Source organism: Cheilinus undulatus, linkage group 7, assembly GCF_018320785.1.
Source record: "Cheilinus undulatus linkage group 7, ASM1832078v1, whole genome shotgun sequence".
Lineage (NCBI taxonomy): Eukaryota > Metazoa > Chordata > Actinopteri > Labriformes > Labridae > Cheilinus > Cheilinus undulatus.
Genome location: NC_054871.1, coordinates 1985906 through 2005407, shown reverse-complemented (window position 1 = coordinate 2005407; position 19502 = coordinate 1985906). Strand labels below are relative to the sequence as shown.

General features: G+C 39.7%; 1 protein-coding gene across 4 annotated transcripts in view; it reads right to left on the bottom strand.

The window, feature by feature from the left end:
• nfia (nuclear factor I/A) overlaps positions 1 to 19502 on the bottom strand; it is a 347682-nt gene that overhangs the window by 5232 nt on the left and 322948 nt on the right. For all 4 annotated transcript variants that reach the window (XM_041791310.1, XM_041791311.1, XM_041791313.1 and 1 more), the window contains 2 exons: positions 15044 to 15209; positions 12719 to 12807 (listed from right to left, as the gene is read on the bottom strand). In XM_041791310.1, the coding sequence (XP_041647244.1) occupies positions 12719 to 12807; positions 15044 to 15209 (255 nt within the window). The remainder of the gene's footprint in view (positions 1 to 12718; positions 12808 to 15043; positions 15210 to 19502) is intronic.

Genomic DNA, 19502 nt, shown 5'->3' with positions numbered 1-19502 from the left:
ATAGGCAGTGAAAGTCTTAAATTTAACTTGTAGAAACCTGCAGGAATCCTGGAAAAGAACTGAAAAATCATGAATGGTTGAAAAGCATAAATTCACCTGAAGCAGCAAAAATTGGTTAGAATGACAGGAAAGTGGTAAACAGGGATAAAAAGCAGCAAAAAAGGTAAACAGTCAGTTAATGGCAAAAAGCAGCACTTATGTGTTTGAGGTTGCAAGAATAAATTTGTGATTAGTAGCAATAAAGTGGCTTAAATGGGTTTAAAGTGGCAAAAAGAAGTGGCTTAAATGGAAAAAGGTGTAGTAAAGTGCCAAAAACTGCTAAAATTGGCACAGAAAGGGTAAAAAGTGGCAAAGATAATGGCATCAATGAACCAAATGCCAAAAGCGGCAACCTCCGGTCCTGAAAAATGAAGCCAATGGGGAAGTGCAAAAAATTGCTATACCGCGATTGTCCACTTGAGGCTGGCTGCAGGAACACCGGAAGTCTCGTCTGCACACATGTTGAACAGCTGGTTTTAACACTAGAAATAAACTGGTTTACAGCCTGGTTCAAAACACCAAACGTGTCTCATTGGCTAGTGTCTTATCGTGTTCCCACTGTACAGGGGGGGAATTTTTTTGTACCATGATCGTTTCATTTAATTTTGGGATGAAAGCTGATTGGTGCGTCTCATTTGATTGACAGATAGCTCGACAGGTAGAGGCTACGTTTCTGTCAACCGGAATGCTAGCTAGCAGGCTGACAGGAAGTTGCACTTGGTGGGCGGGCCGTTAGGTTGATCCAAAGTTCGTTTGAGACCGCGATTTCAATATGGAAGCCTCCACGGGTTGGCTTCAAGAACCGTTTGAGTCCTCCTATTGTAAGCAGACGACTGACGTCACACGGAGTTTGTCCAATTCTTTCTACAGTCTATGGTTAAATGTGGTGAGATGGGGCAAAAAGGGGCAGAAATTGGTGATAAGTGGCCAAAAAGTTGAAGAAACGGGAAAAGTTGATTAAATTTGTCAAAAAAAGTGGCTAAATGGGCAAAAAGCAGCACAAATTGGTTAAAATTGAAAAAAAAAACATGGGAAAAAAAGTGGCAAAGTGGTAAAATATTTTTAAAAAGGTCCAAAAATGGCAAAAAGGAGAAAGAATGTGTTTAAAGTGGCCAGAAGTTTTAAAAATGGGTGATCAGTAGGGATGCACAATATTGGATTTTTGCCGATATCCGATATGCTGATATTTATAGATTCATTTTAGCCGATATCCGATATTTAAATATGTTTTACATAACTAAAAATCTGTCCTCTGAATGCAATTTTAGGTTTGAGGATGAAAAAACAAACTTTTTTTTTTCTTAAAACACACTTTAAAGTTTAAAGAATGAGAATGAATGAAGAAAAATATCTCAACTTACATAGGTCTCTTGGTTCTGCCTAAAACTCCACTAACTTCTTAGTTTATATGGCAAAAATTTTGATATCTGCCGATACCGATATCTGGCCAATAATATCGTGCATTCCTAGTGATCAGTGGCAGAAATGGGTTAAAAGTGGTGAGACAGTGCAAAAGTGGTCAATAAGTTGTGAAAAATGAAATTCCAAAACAGTGAAAAATGGTGAGATAGGGCCAAAAAAGTCAAAAACTGATGATAAGGGGCAAAAAAGGGGAGGGAAGGGCAGCAAAAGGCAGCAGAAATTGGTTAAAAATGGCAACAAGTGGCAATAGGGCAGCATATTGACATCATTAATAAATCCAAACTGCTAGTTCAGTGGACAGCCCCGGCTTACTGAAACAACAGATTCCTGAATTATTTGTCGACTCCTTTACTGTTAAAATGTTCTGTGTGTTCTTTCAGTTGACTTCCTGTACTAACTTTAATATTTCAGACGAGTCTAAAACCAGAGAAGTACTTCATTTTTATGTCTCAGTGCTGGTAATAGCCGAGGTCAGGGGTTTTATCACTCCAGGCTGTTCATACATTCACTTTAGTCTTGTGACCCTGATAACTCAAGAATACTTTGCAGAAGTTTCTTCTAACTTTGCACGTTTCCGCTCACTCACTGATGAGCTGATAGGGTTTTAAAGGTCAAAGGTAAGTGTCAGTAGGCCTCATGCTCAGGCCTTAAATCATCTGTACCACAGAAAAAACCTGTGACCCACCACTTTCAACATCTGGAATTAGAGACGTTGCAGAGGTGTACAAGCACCTGGTGGAAATTTTAGTAGTAGTTGTTATTGGATAGGCTGGTTACCATGACGCTACATGTTTGTTGTTGCCAAGGAAACACCGGATGTTACATCAAAGATGGGGCAGGGCGGTTTCTAGACATGCAGGAGGCAAGGATGGAATGTTGTATGAGCTTTAATGGATGACATCATCTTCTAAGGCCTATTAAAGGCTTTGTTTGTGAAGCTGGGGACGTTGGAGGGGTTTTACTCTATTTTTGCCAAACAGGAGGCCATAGTATGTAACTTTTGATAAAGTTGCCAACAACAACAGTCATCATGAGGGAAAAATTGTTGGTATATTCTCTAATTATAATAGAGGGACAAAGTGAGGTAAATTCATTTTTAAGTGGTCTGTTTGGTTTAAAGAAGGATGCAAGTTTTACATATTTAGGGGTGTGGCCTATGTGACTCCAGGCTAGCGTGCTGCTGCTGTTTCTCCCTCCACCTCTCTGTCTTTTCTAGGTTAATCTAAGGCTACTTTGAGATCTTTTTTCTATATGAATTGGCTTCAAAAGATGACTTTAGTGACCAAATGACTGACGTCACTCCAACTTTGTCCAACAGTTTTTATAGTCTGTGATCAGGATGGACTTTCAGACCTGAGGAGACCTTGAACTGCAGTATCTGAGGGTTTATGATGAGTCCAGAATCCCCGAACTGAGCATGTATGAGTGATCCATCTCTGATAGGCCGCTATCGATCGCCTGAAGGTGCATCGTTCATGTTTCATGAATCTTTCCCTCCTCTTCCTCGCTCCTGGCCCCGTCCAGTTCAAGTTCATCCCCGCCTTACATCATGTCTGGTTGCTAAGGACAACCAGACGGCCCGGGACGTGACTACCATCGCCAAGGCAACCGCATCACCCCCACCCATCTACCTAACCCCCCCCCCATTTCTTCCTCTTTCGATCACATTCTTTCTCCTCCCTGTCCCGCGCTGCACTTCTTCACACACACTCGTATCGATTTGAAGTTCAGACACACACTCTTAAAAAATTTACGTTCAATTTAGAAAATGTGTTTTTGAATCCTGAATGTAAAGAGAGAGTTTAACTGAAATGAGGTAAATACTTCCTGTGTGTGTTCGTGTGTGTGTTTGTGTGTGTTGCGGGCTTTCTCTGCTCTCCTGACTCGTTGTAATTCTGTTGCTGCGTGTGTGTTTCTGTGTGTCTCGGAGTGTGTGTGCAGTAGTGATAGAGGAGAAGACTGGAAGGTTAGTTTTTAATCAATACAACTTGCTGACGCTGGGACTTTTCTGCTCGCCCGCTCGCTCCCTCTCTCTCTCCCCCCATGTCTCCCAGTGTCTCTCGCCCTCTCGCTCGCTCCCTGCACTGCAGCTCCTCCCTCTGTCCTGAGAAGACTCAGAGAAGATGAAACTCTCACAGGCCAGACAGTGTGTATGTGTGGAGTAATGTTACCACACAGCGGGCCGATGCTGACAGCTGTGATTCAGACTGGAGATACTCATCAGACAGAGAGAGAGAGAGAGAGAGGGCGAGTTAGAGGAAGAGGGTGATGAAGAATGATGGAGAGACTTTAAAGGACCAGTCTGATGTTTTTCATTCTGTCACCAAATCTCCTGATCGGACCAAAAGTCAATAAAACTACTCATAAAGTTTCTTGTTTTAAATGATTCTCTTATTAGGGATTAGGGAGTAGGGATTGCTCCTCCTCTGACTCGGCTGTTGCATCCCTCCATCCCAGTTCCCTCTTTTACACTTCTCCCTTGGTTTAAATACAAGAACCAGTTTTACTGCCACTGTCCTTCACCCCTCATTCACTCATCCTATCATCCATAAATCTCCTCCTATTCATCCTATTCCCTCCATCCCTATATCCCACAACCCCCATCGCCATCCTTTTATCCCCTCAATCCTCTGCCTTTGGGCAACCCTTCATTCCTCCACCTTCCACCCATCCCATTATCCAGCCAATACCTCCATCCTTTCATCCATCCATCATTGAACCCTTACCCCCATCCCTTCATCCCTTGACCCTTACTGTCAATTCTTTGTCCTAGGTCATCATCCTCATTCCTCCATCCCTCCATCACTGAACATTTATTACCATTGCTTTATCCCTAGACCCTAATCCCCATCCCTTTATCTCTAGACCCTTACTGTCATTCCTTCATCCTAGACCCTTATCTGTTAATCCCTAGACCCTTTATCCCATTCCTTTACACTTGGCTCTTTATCCCTCCATTGCCCAACTGTTACCTTCATCCTTTTCACCCCTAGACCCTAATCCCTATCCCTTTATCTCTAGACCCTTACTGTCATTCCTTCATCCTAGACCCTTACCCTTATCTGTTAATCCCTTTACCTTATCCCATTCCTTTACACTTGACTCTTTATCCCTCCATGGCCCAACCGTTACCTTCGTCCCTTTCATCCCTAGACCCTTACCCCATGTGTTTTATCACTAAATCCTTACACAATCCTTTCATTCTTTGACCTTCATTGATCTGTACCCTTAACCCAATCCCATTTTCCACCAGACCCCTACCCTATCTGTTCACCTCTAGACCCTTACCAAATGCTCTCATCCCTATGACCCTTACCCTAAATCCTTTAACCCCACCCCTTCGTTTTAAAATCCTTGCCCAAATCCCTTCATCCTTAGACTGAAACCCCTTCCTCTCATTCCCAGACTCTTACTGCCATTCCTTTGTCTTAGACCCTTACCCTCATCCCTTCATCCCTTTACCCTTAACGTAATCCTTTTTCCCACTAGACCCCTACCCTATCTGTTCATCTCTAGACCCTTACCCAATGCTTTCATCCCCACGACCCTTACCCTAAATACTTCACTCCCACCCCTTTGTTTTAAAGGTGCAGTGTGTAATATTTAGCCTAGTAGCATTTAGCTGAACAAACTTGGTAAAATAAAGCAAAACATTTCTAAGACGGTCTAGCTAAATAAGTGTTTAGTCATCTAAATTCAAAAATAGCTATTTTGAAAAAAACAACTCAGAATAAACCTTTAATTCATACATAGGGAGGGTCCCTTCCCTAGATGCCACCATCTTGGATTTTTACATGTTTCCATGGTAACATAGAGGAAAAAATGAAAAATAAAGTTATTGTATTGTATTCACATTACAGATACACATTAAATTCAACTTGTTGCCACAGTTTCCAGCAGAGAAATGCAATCTAGAACCCACTTCTAGATGTTGATATTCAGTTTTACACACTGCACCTTTAAAATCCTTGCCCCAAATCCCTTCATCCCTAGTCCCTTACCCTAAACCCTATTTCCTTGGACCCCTGCCCTATCCCTTCATCCTTATCCCCTAACCTCCACCCTTCATCCTTAGACCCCTAAACCCATCCCATTTTTTCTTGACCCTCACTGTCCTCCTTAAATCCCTCGACCCTGACCTTCTTCCCTCCATTTCTCAACCCTTACACTCATCCCTTCATCCATTGACCCCTACCCCATCCCTATATCCCTTTCTAGCCCCTGTTTAAGGGTGCTTGCTCTACCAGCTGAGCTAAACTGGTGCCAAAGATGGTGACTGTCGTTGACTAAAGTTCCGGGATTCCTCCGGTAAATGAGTTCATTGTGAGGCAGTGAAACAGGCTGCAACTTAATACTAATAAGTAAAAGTAGACCCAGTTTGATGAAGTGAAACTGCCCCCTTACATTTCAGGTACACAAGAGAAAAATCTCCAGATCAGGAAACTGCTTTCATGGAAAGACACATCTGACTGGACTTCCTGGTTTGTACTGTGAGCCCTCTCATAATGCTTTTTGACTAGCTCCTGGCAAATATCAAGAAGGCCCCTTTTAACAGCTTTTCTCCCTCATTATTTGTAATTAGCAGGGATGCTGAGTAAGTCACATTTTTGCTCATTTTCCCCATTTTTGTTGCCATTTTCACCCATTTCAGCTACCTGTTGCCATTAAATACCCCTTGCTTCCTCTTTCTTTGCATATTTTTGCCACTCTTCACTGCTTTTTGCCCATTTTATTCACTTTTCACTCTTTTTTTTTGCCACATTTGGACCATTTCATATCACCTATAACTATTTTTTTTTGTCACTTCTTACCCATTTTTGCTACTTTCTGCCCCCCTTTCCACTTTTCGCCCCCATTCTCACCCCTTTTCACCCATTTTTGTTGCTTTTTTGACCATTTTTGCCACCTTTAACTTATAGTTTTTGTACTTAAAGCTATTTTAGCATCACCATTTAGATTGTGGCTCTTGCAAAGGTATTTTTCAACAATTTGGGTCTTTGGTTGAGCAGCATTGAGTAACACTGCTGTGAACAATATCTCCACCATCTTTCAGCAATTAAATGCCAATTTCAGCTACTTTTAGGCTATTTTTTAAAATCATTTTTTTAATGCTATTTTCAGCTATTTAAAGGCTATTTTCAGCTATTTTTAGGTTACTTTCAGCTATTTTTGAGCTATTTTTAGCTATTTTAGGGCTACTTTCAATTATTATTGAGCTATTTTCAGCTAATTTTAGGCTACTTGCAGCTATTTTTTATCTTTTTTTAGCAACTTAATACCAATTTCAGCTATTAATAGGCTATTTTCAGCTATTTTAATGCTATTTTCAGCTATTTCAAGGCTATTTTCAGCTATTTTAGAGCTATTTTCAGCTATTTTCAGCTATTTTAAGGCTATTTTCAGCTATTTTTGAGCTATTTTCAGCTATTTAAGGCCACTTTCAGCTATTTCACCTATTTTTCAGCTATTTGCAGTACTTGCAGCTATTGTTTTTTCATTTTTTTAGTTACTAAAAGCCATTTTCAGCTACTTTGATGGCATTTCATGCTATTTTTATGCTATTTTCAGCTTCTATTTTTTTATTTATTTATTTTTTTTAGCTATTTTCAGCAGTTCAGTTCAGCAGTTCTTCCACAGTTCAGCTCTTAGCCCACACAATTTCAGCTAAAATTTCATTTTTATCTAGTTCATACATGAAATGAAAACATAAGCCTACTTTTAAGTAATATAAACTGTGGAGTGCGTTTTTTGTCAAAGAGACTCCCCAGTCTAAAACAGGAAGTGAGCAGCACTGGTCAGTGCTTTGGTTAGGGCTACAACGTTACAGTGGTAGGGGGCTGAGGGCCTGAAAGTCCACATTAGTGGAGGAGCTTGGGTGCCATATTATCAGAGTATAATCATGGTTGATCAAAAGTAAGCAGAAAAACATGAAGGAGGTACAGCAACAGAACAGCAGCTCTCTGTAGCAGTTCATGCTTCTTTATACAGCAGTCTCTTAATGCAGCATTCAACATTCAGCGTTTTCACAGCAGCTCTGTCATGGAAGTGACAAGAAACTCACTATCACAGCTATTAAAAATAAACACTTCTTTGGCTTTGAAAACTCTTGGGAATATCTGATATATACATTTACATTACATAAAATAGAAAAAGTCATTTTCTAATAAATTTGAATATTTTAGTGCAAAAATTCTGGATATATGTGCTGTCTTGGAATATGTCGTCCAGGACCTAAGTATCTCAGAATGATTTCATAATTAAGCAGATTTTAATTTTTACTTAAGAGACTCCATCCACTGTCCGAGCTGTGAAAAGAACTTCCTCCTAAGTTGTCATCCTGTTGTTCTGGAGCCTTTAAAGCCGACAGAGAGGTGAGGGATTAATTATCATAACAGACTCATTAAGATTCGTTAGGTCACTATCTGCTCAAATTAACACAGAATCAAAGCAGCTTTTATATTCAACCAGCCTCTGCTATACCCCCCCCCCCCCCGCCTCAGAGGGAGTCTGTGTCTCTTGCCCAGCACCGTCTCCTCCTTAGTCAGCACTTCGTACACACACAAAGTCACACACACATATGCACGCACCTTGAGTGAGTCATGAGGTGGGCGTGGCGTTTTAACTGCATGTGTGTGAGCTTCACCTTGAAGACTGTGCAAATAGGACACAGAGACGATGATGTTACACACAAACAAGGAGGGAAAGCTCCGGACTGCAACGTCTGCTGCATGGATGTAACCCGACCGCACACAAACAACCACACATGCACAAACACTTATTGATCAGCTCATGGCTGGACGGTAGGGCTGCTCCGGCCCGGCAAAAACCATGATGAGGACTATTTTTATCAACATCAAGATATAAATCTATTAAACACCATTACTGATTGGGTTTCCAACATCTGCATCACACCAGTGTTAACTTCAGGAGCTATTTTCTGTGAAGTCTTAGGATTAAATATGGCTCTCAGATTTATCTAAACCTTTATGGTCTAGTTCAGGGGAGTCAAAGTCAAGGCCCGGGGGCCAAATCCGACCCGTGGTGCAGTTTTACCCGGCCCGCAGGATCATATCACGTTTTAGTTACAACTGGCCCACAGGTCTGAGGTCTGCAGATTTCCTCCAGTATAAAAATGGAAACTTATCCTTGATTATTCAAAACATCCTTTGTTAAGTCATTAAAAATCATAAAAAAAAGTAAAGAGTAAAAATAATGAGATTGAAAGCAATAAATGCGGGAGGGAAAATAATTTGTGTTTTCATGTCATATTTTAAATTTGCATCTCAAAATTCTGACTTAAACGTAGCATTTTGACTTTTTATCTCATATCTTGAACTTTTACTTTGCAGTTTTGAAATTTCAAGATCATGACTTCAAATTTAATCTTATTTTTTGCCCTTTTAAACTCCTAACTTTGACTTTTAATCCCATATTTTGACTTTTAAACTCACAATTTGGATTTTCATCTCATATTTTGACCTTTTAGATTCACAATCTTAAATTCTAAGTTAAATCTCGACCTTTTAACATTGTGATTTTTACTTTCTATCTCATATTTTGACCTTTAAACTCGTGTTTTTTACTTTCCATCTCATATTTTGACCTTTAAACCCATGATTTTTACTTTCTATCTCATGTATTTTCATCATCATATATTTGCCTTTTTAAAACATGTTATTGACTTTTAATTTTGTGTTCTGACCTTTAACTAATATTTTGACTCTTTATCTCAGATTTTGATCCTTTAAACTTATAATTTGACATTTTTTTTAAATATCAACATCAATTATCATCAGTTTTTCTCCCCATTAATGAACTACCTGTGAAAATAAGGTTGACAGTTTTTGGTTAAATGTTCACCCTGTTGGGCCCTCAGGAGAGACCTAAATCCAGATTTCGGCCCCTGCTGTGGTTGACTTTGACACCACTGGTCTAGTCGATGAAAACTCAAAAACATTTTACTTCAGTTTTAGTCAATGAAAAGTCCTTAAATTTTTGTCTTTACTCTCAGTCAAAACGTTTATTTTCTTGAACCAAACCAATCAGCCCAACAGTAAAATTGATATACACTCCTATAAATTCACCATAAATAACTGAAATGATTTTAAATAAACCATTAGAAATACTGGCATACCTCATATCTATGGTAGAGGACTGTCATAGACTGTGAATGTCCGACACTCTTAGCCCCTTTGGTGAAAACGGAGCTTATTTTTTGTGAAAGTTTTCACCCCCATAGGTCTGTTTTAGCTGGTCTTGGTCTAGTCTTCATCATGGAAAGAAGGAAGTGGCTGAATATTTTTAATCAGAGTTTTACTCGATGAAATTAAGACTGTCGCCTAGCACAGCTGGCTGTGTGTAGTTGGGGGGGTAATGTGTATGTGTGTGTGTGTGTAAGGTGTGTGTCCACTGGCACACCGAGGTGCCAGCTCCCTCCCTCCATCTTGGTTTCTATGGGCAACCGCCACCATCGCTCACGGCAACCACCACGCTGACCCGTGTGGGCACGATGCCCGCTCTCACACAAAGCCAGTGCCATCTGCCCCCGACGCCCCAACGCACACACACACACACACACACACACACCAACACACACGCTGGAATGCACAGACTGTCCAGTTGGTCACCATGGCGATGGAAGGAGGCGGTGTTTACTGTACTGTCTCTCTCTCCAACAGAAGCCTGATGTCGACCGCCCACGGTGACTTTTGTTCCTCCGCTCTTTAATGCAGCAGCGGTCATCCTCTCAGCCGGTCATTAACATTAACCAGCTCACGTCTGCAGCAGGGACTTTACCGGAAGGTTCTTTTTAGGAAATTCAGAACTCAGTGCTGAGGTTGTTCAGCTATTTTAGCTTAGAACAGCACGTTCACAGTGGAAACGTAATGTTACAATACAGGAAGACTCACAGCCGTATCGACTTGTCAAGCACTCGTGCCCACCCCTAGTTAGCAGTTTTTATTTATTTAATTAATTAGTCTTAATCTTATAGTGATAAAGCCCATTTCCAGTAAAGAGACTGTCTGAGGGTCTGGACATGATCCAGTCCTCAATTACAAAAAAGTTGGGATGCTGTGTAAAATGTGAATAATACAGTGATTTAGGAATCCTTTCAACTTCTATTCAACTGAATGTAGAACAAAAACAACATTTAAGAAGTTCACACAGATTGACTTGATGTTTTTGGAAATGTATGCACACACATTCTGCACCCTGTTCCAAAAATGTTGGGACAGAATAAATTAGTGGCATTTAATTGCAAAAGGCAGCTTAAATGGGTGAGAAGTGGCAAAAGATGGCAAAAAATTGGATAAAAGTGTCAAAAAAGAGAGAAAAGTGACAAAAAGACGTGGCAGACATGGGTTTACAGCAGCAAATACAGGGAGAAAAGTGGCACTAAAGGGCAGAGAGTGGCAAAAAAGGGTGAAAATTCCAAAAAAAATTCAAAAGCAGCAAAAATGTGGAGAAAACTGAGTGAAAAGTGACTAAAATGGGCAAAAATCAGAAAAAAAGACAGGGAAAAATGGGCAAAAAGCATCAGAAAGTGCAAAATGGGAAATTAGTGGCATTTAATTGCAAAAGGCAGCTTAAATGGGCGAGAAGTGTCAAAAAGGGGCAAAAGATTGCAAAGAGCAGGATAAAAGTGTCAAAAAGGAGAGAAAAGTGACAAAAGTGGGCTTAAAGCGGCAAACACTGTGAGAAAAGTGGCAAACAACGTGAAAAAAACAGCAAAAAATTGCAAAATGCTCAATAAAAGTGTCAAAATGGGCTAAAAGCAGTGAAAATGGAATAAAATTAGCAAAAAAACAAAAAAAAAAATGCAAATAAGGGTGACAATTAAGTTTTACAATGAAAACTTACTGTGTAAGTGTGGGAAACAAACTGATTAATGTGATAATTTCTTAGGTAAAATTTTCAGCGTGTGGCTCCAGAGCCTCAGTATCACTGCTCTATAGGCACAGTGGGAAATATCATGGACTTAGAGAGTCCAACAGTCCAGTCCTTACACTTACCCTCCCTGATAAAAGCTCAGTGAAAGCTTGTTTTCTATCAGGATTTTATCATCAAAGGTCTATTTCAGCTGGTCTTGTTCTAGTTTTTCTAATGGAAAAAAGGTCGTCAACATATTTAATCATACTTTTAGTCAATGAAATGAAGACTGCCTTTCCAGAGTGCTATTTTTACACCCAATCATGGTACATCATCTGTTACCAAATAACCTGCTGACCTGTGGAACTTCCTGGTATTTCTGAGAATTATTCACTTTCCCTTCTTGCCCCAGTCCCAACTTTTTTTGGAGCATACTGTGTGCATCAAATTCAGGATGTGTCTACATTTCCCTAACAAGTTAAGCAGTTTGAACATTTAATATCTTGTGTATTTGTGCTGTGCTCAGTTGAATCATTGTACGTCCCAACTTTTTTGAATCGAGGTCTTCATGTATGCCGACCAATTTTTGCCCCCTGAAGTACAACCCCAGATAATGAGCTGTACTCTAGGGGGTGCTGTGGACACATTTGTGATACACCATCAGAATAAAGGCATGTGCATTCCCATCACTTTCAAATTTTAGCTTATTTTGGTGAATAATGGTGCATAACAAGTCCCCAAATAAGCAGTTCTTTGGCTCAAATTAAATCATAATATTAACTGTAAGGAAATAACCAGTAAAATCTTGAGTTTAGAATGTCTTTACTGAAACTTCCCCTTTGACCTAAATAGTAGGTTAAATCCTTTAATGAAACAGAGATCCCTTTAATAGGAGCTCTGAGAAAACCCCACAGCCCTCATTAGGAGATGGAGAATAAATAACAACACACCTGGCTCACATCCTCCGCTGTGTTTCTGTGAGCTGGCCTGTGACAGAGTCAATAAATCGACAGTCTGGTTCTCTGCAGGCCGCCACACTCACAAATACAGACAGACCAGAGCAATCAAACACGTCTGGATTGTCAGCGGAGGACTCCCACCTCACCGTTATCCCCCTGCACCGTGCGTGTGCCTGATGAGTGAAGTCAAGGCTGCCCGATCGTTACACTCGTCATAAATCAGCTGGTAAACAGACCCTGACCTGCACACACTCTCTAAAGCTTTGTGTTAAATATGGGAGCTGCATTCACTGACCAGCTGCTGTGTGGGAAATGCTGCACTCTCCTCTTTCCTTCTTTGTTTATGAGCTCTACAAGCCATGGCCGGTCAACCTCCTGCTCTCTGATTGGCTGTTGAAACCACCCAGATTCTGACATGTGAGTGTTACCTGTGGTTGCTGAGGGATGTTAAAGCCGGGGTCTCTCGGTCCGACGCTGACGAACCTCTGGGCTGGAGATGAAGTGGAGGTGGAGTAGGCTGCACAAAAACACACAGGCACACGTTTGTGAGGAATTGACTGTTCTCAGCATTTTAACTGCATTCAGATAATTTTATGATTTTAATGACTTTAGATTCTAACTCAGTGGAGGAGACGTAGATGTTAGCAGGCAGGCCATGACGTCAGCTCTGTGGAGGATCATTAGAGTCACAACGATTAAAGACGATCACTCAGAGATTTCACATCTGCGCCTGAATTTCAAATGATGAAGCTGTAATAAATCATTGTATTGCCTTGAAAAGCAGCCAAAGTTCTGTAACACAAAAAGTTAATATTTCCTAATTTTTATTCATTTCCTGAGGACCAATCATAGAATCTGCTAGATTGTAAAGTTGGAGAGATGTGTCCTTAACTAAACTAATGCACATCAACACATGAATCGCTCTGCAGTGTTACTCAACCCTTATCAACCAAAGAGCCAAACTGTTGAAAAATACCTTTACAAGAGCCACAATCTAAGTGGTGAAAAGTGGAGAAAATAGGTTAAAGTGGCAAAAAATGACTGAAACGTGGCAACACTGGTCAAAGAGTGGCAAAAAATGGGCGAAAAAACTGCAAAATTGGCATGAAATGACAAAAAAATGGGCGAAGAGGGGCAAAAATGGGTCAAAATTGCAATAAAAAGAAGTTAAAGGTGTCAAAAATTGGCAAAAAAGTGGCAAAAATGGGTTAAAGTTGCAATAAAAGAAGTTAAAGGTGGCAAAAAAGTGGAAAAACTGGGCGAAAAGGGGAAAAAAGGGTTAAAATCACAATAAAAAGAAGTTAAAGGTGGCATTAAATGGGCAAAACAGTGTCAAAAGGAGTGAAAGGTGGCAAAAATTGGCAAAAAAAGTGGAAAAACTGGGCGAAAAGGGGCAAAAATGGGTTAAAATTGCAATAAAAAAAGTTAAAGGTGGCAAAAAAGTGACAAAAATATGCAAAAAGGGGTAAAAATGGGTTAAAATCGCAATAAGACGTAGTTAAAGGTGGCAAAAAATAGGCAAAAAAGTGGCAAAACTGGGTAAAAAGGGGCAAAAATGGGTCAAAGTCACAATAAAAAGAAGTTAAAGGTGTCAAAAATTGTCAAAAAAGTGGCAAAAATTGGTTAAAGTTGCAATAAAAGAAGTTAAAGGTGGCAAAAAAAAGTGGAAAAACTGGGTGAAAAGGGGTAAAAATGGGTTAAAATCACAATAAAAAGAAGTTAAAGGTGGCATAAAATGGGTAAAAAAGTGGCAAAGCTGGGCAAAAAGGGGTAAGATTAGGTTAAAATTGCAATAAAAAGAAGTTAAAGGTGGCAAAAAGTGGCAAAAATGGGTGAAAAAAGCTGCAAAATAGGCATGAACGAGAAATCAGGTGAAAAATGGCAAAAATTAGATAGTGGCAATAGAAATAAGTTAAAGGGGGCAAAAATGGACAGAAAGTAATGAAAAATGGGTGAAAAGTAGCAAAGAAAGGGTTAAAGTGGCAATAAAAATTAGTTAACGTTGGCGACAATGGTCAATAAAGCTGCAAAAAATGGATTAAAAGGGGCAAAAGTGGTGAAAGATGCTCCTTGTGCTAACATGCTTAGACAGGGCCGGACCAAGAGTGAGGGTTTCTTTAGTTTAGCTTAGCTTAGCACAAAGTCTGGAAACAAGATGAAGCTGTGGGCTTATCTCCATCAGTAACCCCTTAAATGTGGAGGCTAGAAACCTCTCAAAGTTTCTGCAGACTTTTAGGAATGATTATAATTAAATGTAGGTCATAGTGATGACAAAGATCCTTCTTTTTTATAAATTAAGAGCATTTAAACTCCTCTCTGATTTGTAGCATGAAAGCAAATAAAAACAGAGGCATAAATACAAATAAATATTTATATAAACCTGTTGTTGATGGGAGTAAGTAAGCAGGATTAAATATTTTGGCACTGACTGCGGCTGTTTTTGCCAAACTAGAGCAATCATCACTACAGCCTGAAGTCAAATTTAATCCAAACACAAAGAGCCTCACTTCTCACAGATTATGACTCACTTCTTTGGATTTTAAAGTACGTTTTATGGGATTAATAATTAAAATATTGTGACATTTTTATTCTATTTTTTCTTTGTTGCAGAGGCGGATCGGCCTCCAGGAAAACGTGGACTAAACAGCGGTTCAAGCAGAGCCAGAGTGGAAGGATTTCTGCTCAAAGTTAACGATGTTGTATCACTTTTAGTGCGAGCGGTAGCGAGCGTGGAGGTGGGTGGGTGTACTCACTGGGCGAGGTGGGCGAGTTTCCTCCCCCCTCAGTGGAGGAGGTGGAGGGCGGCTTGGCGTCGACGGGCAGTGGGACGGGACGTGCCATCGGGGGAGGCGGAGGGGGAGGCAGCATGGGCGTCGGCAGAAAAGGGTTGTGGACCTTCCCCTGGGAGCTACCGTTGGGCTGGGGGAGGGGGAGAGTTATGAAATATATTAGACAATAAATACAGTGGTCACAGTTTCCAGTAAGGATCACTAAAACTGTCATGTGAGTGCGTAATTAACTAGTTAATCAGGGAATGAATGAGGAGTTAACTGTCAGATAACCATAAGTAAACATGGATAGTCAGTAACTCTGCTTTAAATGAACAGGGCACTCAATAACATGTTAACTAGGAGATACTTTTTGAGTCTTAGCCTGGTCAAATTAGTTAATTAATCGTTTCCTGGTCAAATGCTCGTTAGTTATTCAGTCTTAACTGGTTAAATGTTCGTTAGTTATTCAGTCTTTACTGGTTAAATGTTCGTTAGTTATTCAGTCTTAACTGGTTAAATGCTCGTTAGTTATTCAGTCTTTACTGGTTAAATGTTCGTTAGTTATTCAGTCTTTACTGGTTAAATGCTCGTTAGTTATTCAGTCTTTACTGGTTAAATGCTCGTTAGTTATTCAGTCTTTACTGGTTAAATGTTCGTTAGTTATTCAGTCTTTACTGGTTAAATGCTCGTTAGTTATTCAGTCTTAACTGGTTAAATGCTCGTTAGTTATTCAGTCTTTACTGGTTAAATGCTCGTTAGTTATTCAGTCTTTACTGGTTAAATGCTCGTTAGTTATTCAGTCTTTAATGGTTAAATGTTCGTTAGTTACTCAGTCTTAACTGGTTAAATGTTCGTTAGTTATTCAGTCTTTACTGGTTAAATGTTCGTTAGTTATTCAGTCTTTACTGGTTAAATGTTCGTTAGTTATTCAGTCTTTACTGGTTAAATGCTCGTTAGTTATTCAGTCTTTACTGGTTAAATGTTCGTTAGTTATTCAGTCTTTACTGGTTAAATGCTCGTTAGTTATTCAGTCTTTACTGGTTAAATGCTCGTTAGTTATTCAGTCTTTACTGGTTAAATGTTCGTTAGTTATTCAGTCTTTACTGGTTAAATGTTCGTTAGTTATTCAGTCGTTTCCTGGTTAAATGCTCGTTAGTTATTCAGTCTTTACTGGTTAAATGTTTGTTAGTTATTCAGTCTTTACTGGTTAAATGTTTGTTAGTTATTCAGTCTTTACTGGTTAAATGCTCGTTAGTTATTCAGTCTTTACTGGTTAAATGCTCGTTAGTTATTCAGTCTTACCTGGTTAAATGTTCGTTAGTTATTCAGTCTTTACTGGTTAAATGTTCGTTAGTTATTCAGTCTTTACTGGTTAAATGCTCGTTAGTTATTCAGTCTTTACTGGTTAAATGTTCGTTAGTTATTCAGTCTTTACTGGTTAAATGTTCGTTAGTTATTCAGTCTTTACTGGTTAAATGCTCGTTAGTTATTCAGTCTTTACTGGTTAAATGTTCGTTAGTTATTCAGTCTTTACTGGTTAAATGTTCGTTAGTTATTCAGTATTTACTTGTTAAATGCTTAGTTAGTTATTCAGTCTTTACTGGTTAAATGCTCGTTAGTTATTCAGTCTTTACTGGTTAAATGTTCGTTAGTTATTCAGTCTTTACTGGTTAAATGTTCGTTAGTTATTCAGTCTTTACTGGTTAAATGCTCGTTAGTTATTCAGTCTTTACTGGTTAAATGTTCGTTAGTTATTCAGTCTTTACTGGTTAAATGCTCGTTAGTTATTCAGTCTTTACTGGTTAAATGTTCGTTAGTTATTCAGTCTTTACTGGTTAAATGCTCGTTAGTTATTCAGTCTTTACTGGTTAAATGTTCGTTAGTTATTCAGTCTTTACTGGTTAAATGCTCGTTAGTTATTCAGTCTTTACTGGTTAAATGTTCGTTAGTTATTCAGTCTTAACTGGTTAAATGTTCGTTAGTTATTCAGTCTTTACTGGTTAAATGCTCGTTAGTTATTCAGTCTTTACTGGTTAAATGTTCGTTAGTTATTCAGTCTTTACTGGTTAAATGCTCGTTAGTTATTCAGTCTTAACTGGTTAAATGTTTGTTAGTTATTCAGTCGTTTCCTGGTTAAATGTTCGTTAGTTATTCAGTCTTTACTGGTTAAATGCTCGTTAGTTATTCAGTCTTAACTGGTTAAATGTTTGTTAATCATTCAGTCATTTCCTGGTTAAATGTACGTTAGTTATTCAGTCTTTACTGGTTAAATGCTCGTTAGTTATTCAGTCTTTACTGGTTAAATGTTTGTTAGTTATTCAGTCTTTACTGGTTAAATGTTTGTTAATTATTCAGTCGTTTCCTGGTTAAATGTACGTTAGTTATTCAGTCTTTACTGGTTAAATGCTCGTTAGTTATTCAGTCTTATTTGGTTAAATGTTCGTTAGTTATTCAGTCTTTACTGGTTAAATGTTTGTTAATTATTCAGTCGTTTCCTGGTTAAATGTTCGTTAGTTATTCAGTCTTTACTGGTTAAATGCTCGTTAGTTATTCAGTCTTTACTGGTTAAATGCTCGTTAGTTATTCAGTCTTTACTGGTTAAATGTTTGTTAATCATTCAGTCATTTCCTGGTTAAATGCACGTTAGTTATTCAGTCTTTACTGGTTAAAGCCTCGTTAGTCACTCTTTCTTCTAATTAACAAGCAGTCAGTTCATTCATTCCCCTGGTCAACCAGTAACTCATCCATTCCCCAGTTATCAGGCTAAATGATAATTATGCAAATTTTAGTGTGTGTGATTATAAAATTAACCTATCAAACATCATTTTAAACATTTATAAACCACAAACAAACAAAGACAGGGCATGATGTCAGGGGAAAGAATCAACAGGTCGGTCACACAGGTAACCTGCAACAGCTCAACTCTCTGCTGTCCTCTGGGTGTGTGTGTTAGCGCATGTGTGTGTGTCAGTGTGTGTGTGTCAGCAGTTTTCCAGCCTGGTCATAAAGAATTCTGCTGCTGCTCGCATTTTATCCTGCTAATCTATAAGCATAATACCAGAGTACCTCGCTTCACCTCTCTGCTGCCTCACTCTTTACCTACACACACTCTGCACACACTCACACTGTGTCTTTATTTTAATGTATTTTAATGTGTGCATGTATAAGCTCTACATCCAGGTTTCAGGGAGCTCCATACGCCTTTATTCCTGATGGGACAAACCTCAAAATGCCCCCTTCAGTAAACTGAGGGAAACCCTGATACACAGAAACATCTGGTCCATGCTTTGAATCACTGCCATGCCAGCCAGAAAAATCATACACTATATTGCCAAAAGTATTCGCTCACCTGCCTTGACTCCCATATGAACTTAAGTGACATCCCATTCTTAATCCATAGGGTTTAATATGACTTCGGTCCACCCTTTGCAGCTAGAACAGCTTCAACTCTTCTGAGAAGGCTTTCCACAAGGTTTAGGAGTGTGTTTATGGGAATTTTTCTTCCAGAAGCACATTTGTGAGGTCACACTGATGTTGGACCAGAAGGCCTGGCTCTCAGTCTCCACGCTAATTCATCCCAAAGGTGTTCTATGGGGTTGAGGTCAGGACTCTGTGCAGGCAAGTCAAGTTCATCCACACCAAACTCTCTCATCCATGTCTTTATGGACCTTGCTTTGTGCACTGGTGCACAGTCATGTTGGAACAGGAAGGGGCCATCCCCAAACTGTTCCCACAAAGTTGGGAGCATGGAATTGTCCAGAATCTCTTGGGATGCTGAAGCATTCAGAGTTCCTTTGACTGGAACTAAGGGGCCAAGCCCAGCTCCTGAAAAACAACCCCACATCATAATCCCCTCCACCAAACTTTACACTTGGCCCAATGCAGTCAGACAAGTACCGTTTTCCTGCCAACTGCCAAACCCAGACTGGGCCATCACTCACTCCAGAGAAGGCGTCTCCACTGCTCTAGAGTCCAGTAGCGGCGTGCTTTACACCACTGCATCCCACGCTTTGCATTACACTTGGTGATGTATGGCTTGGATGCAGCTGCTCGGCCATGGAAACCCATTCCATGAAGCTCTCTACACACTGTTCTTGAGCAGTGGCATGCACAGACTTTTTCAAGGGCAGGGGCGAAAAGAAAAAAAAGGGCACATACAGCGCGTTCTCGCCACTGAAGAGGGCACTAAGTTTGGCATGTTTTCAAGGGCACTTTAGACATGTTTATATGTTCTACAAATGGCTCATTATATAGCCTTAAAATAGACTAACTCGACAGACTACTCAAGTTAGTTTGTAGTTAAGATCAGCATCCACAAAAACTGTGTAGATTCAACGTTGGACTGTGAAGAACACAGAAATACATAAATAAATCCCTAGGGGGTCTGGGGGTCTTCCCCCAGAACATTTTCAATGAAGTAGATGCCATTTCCTGTATTCTA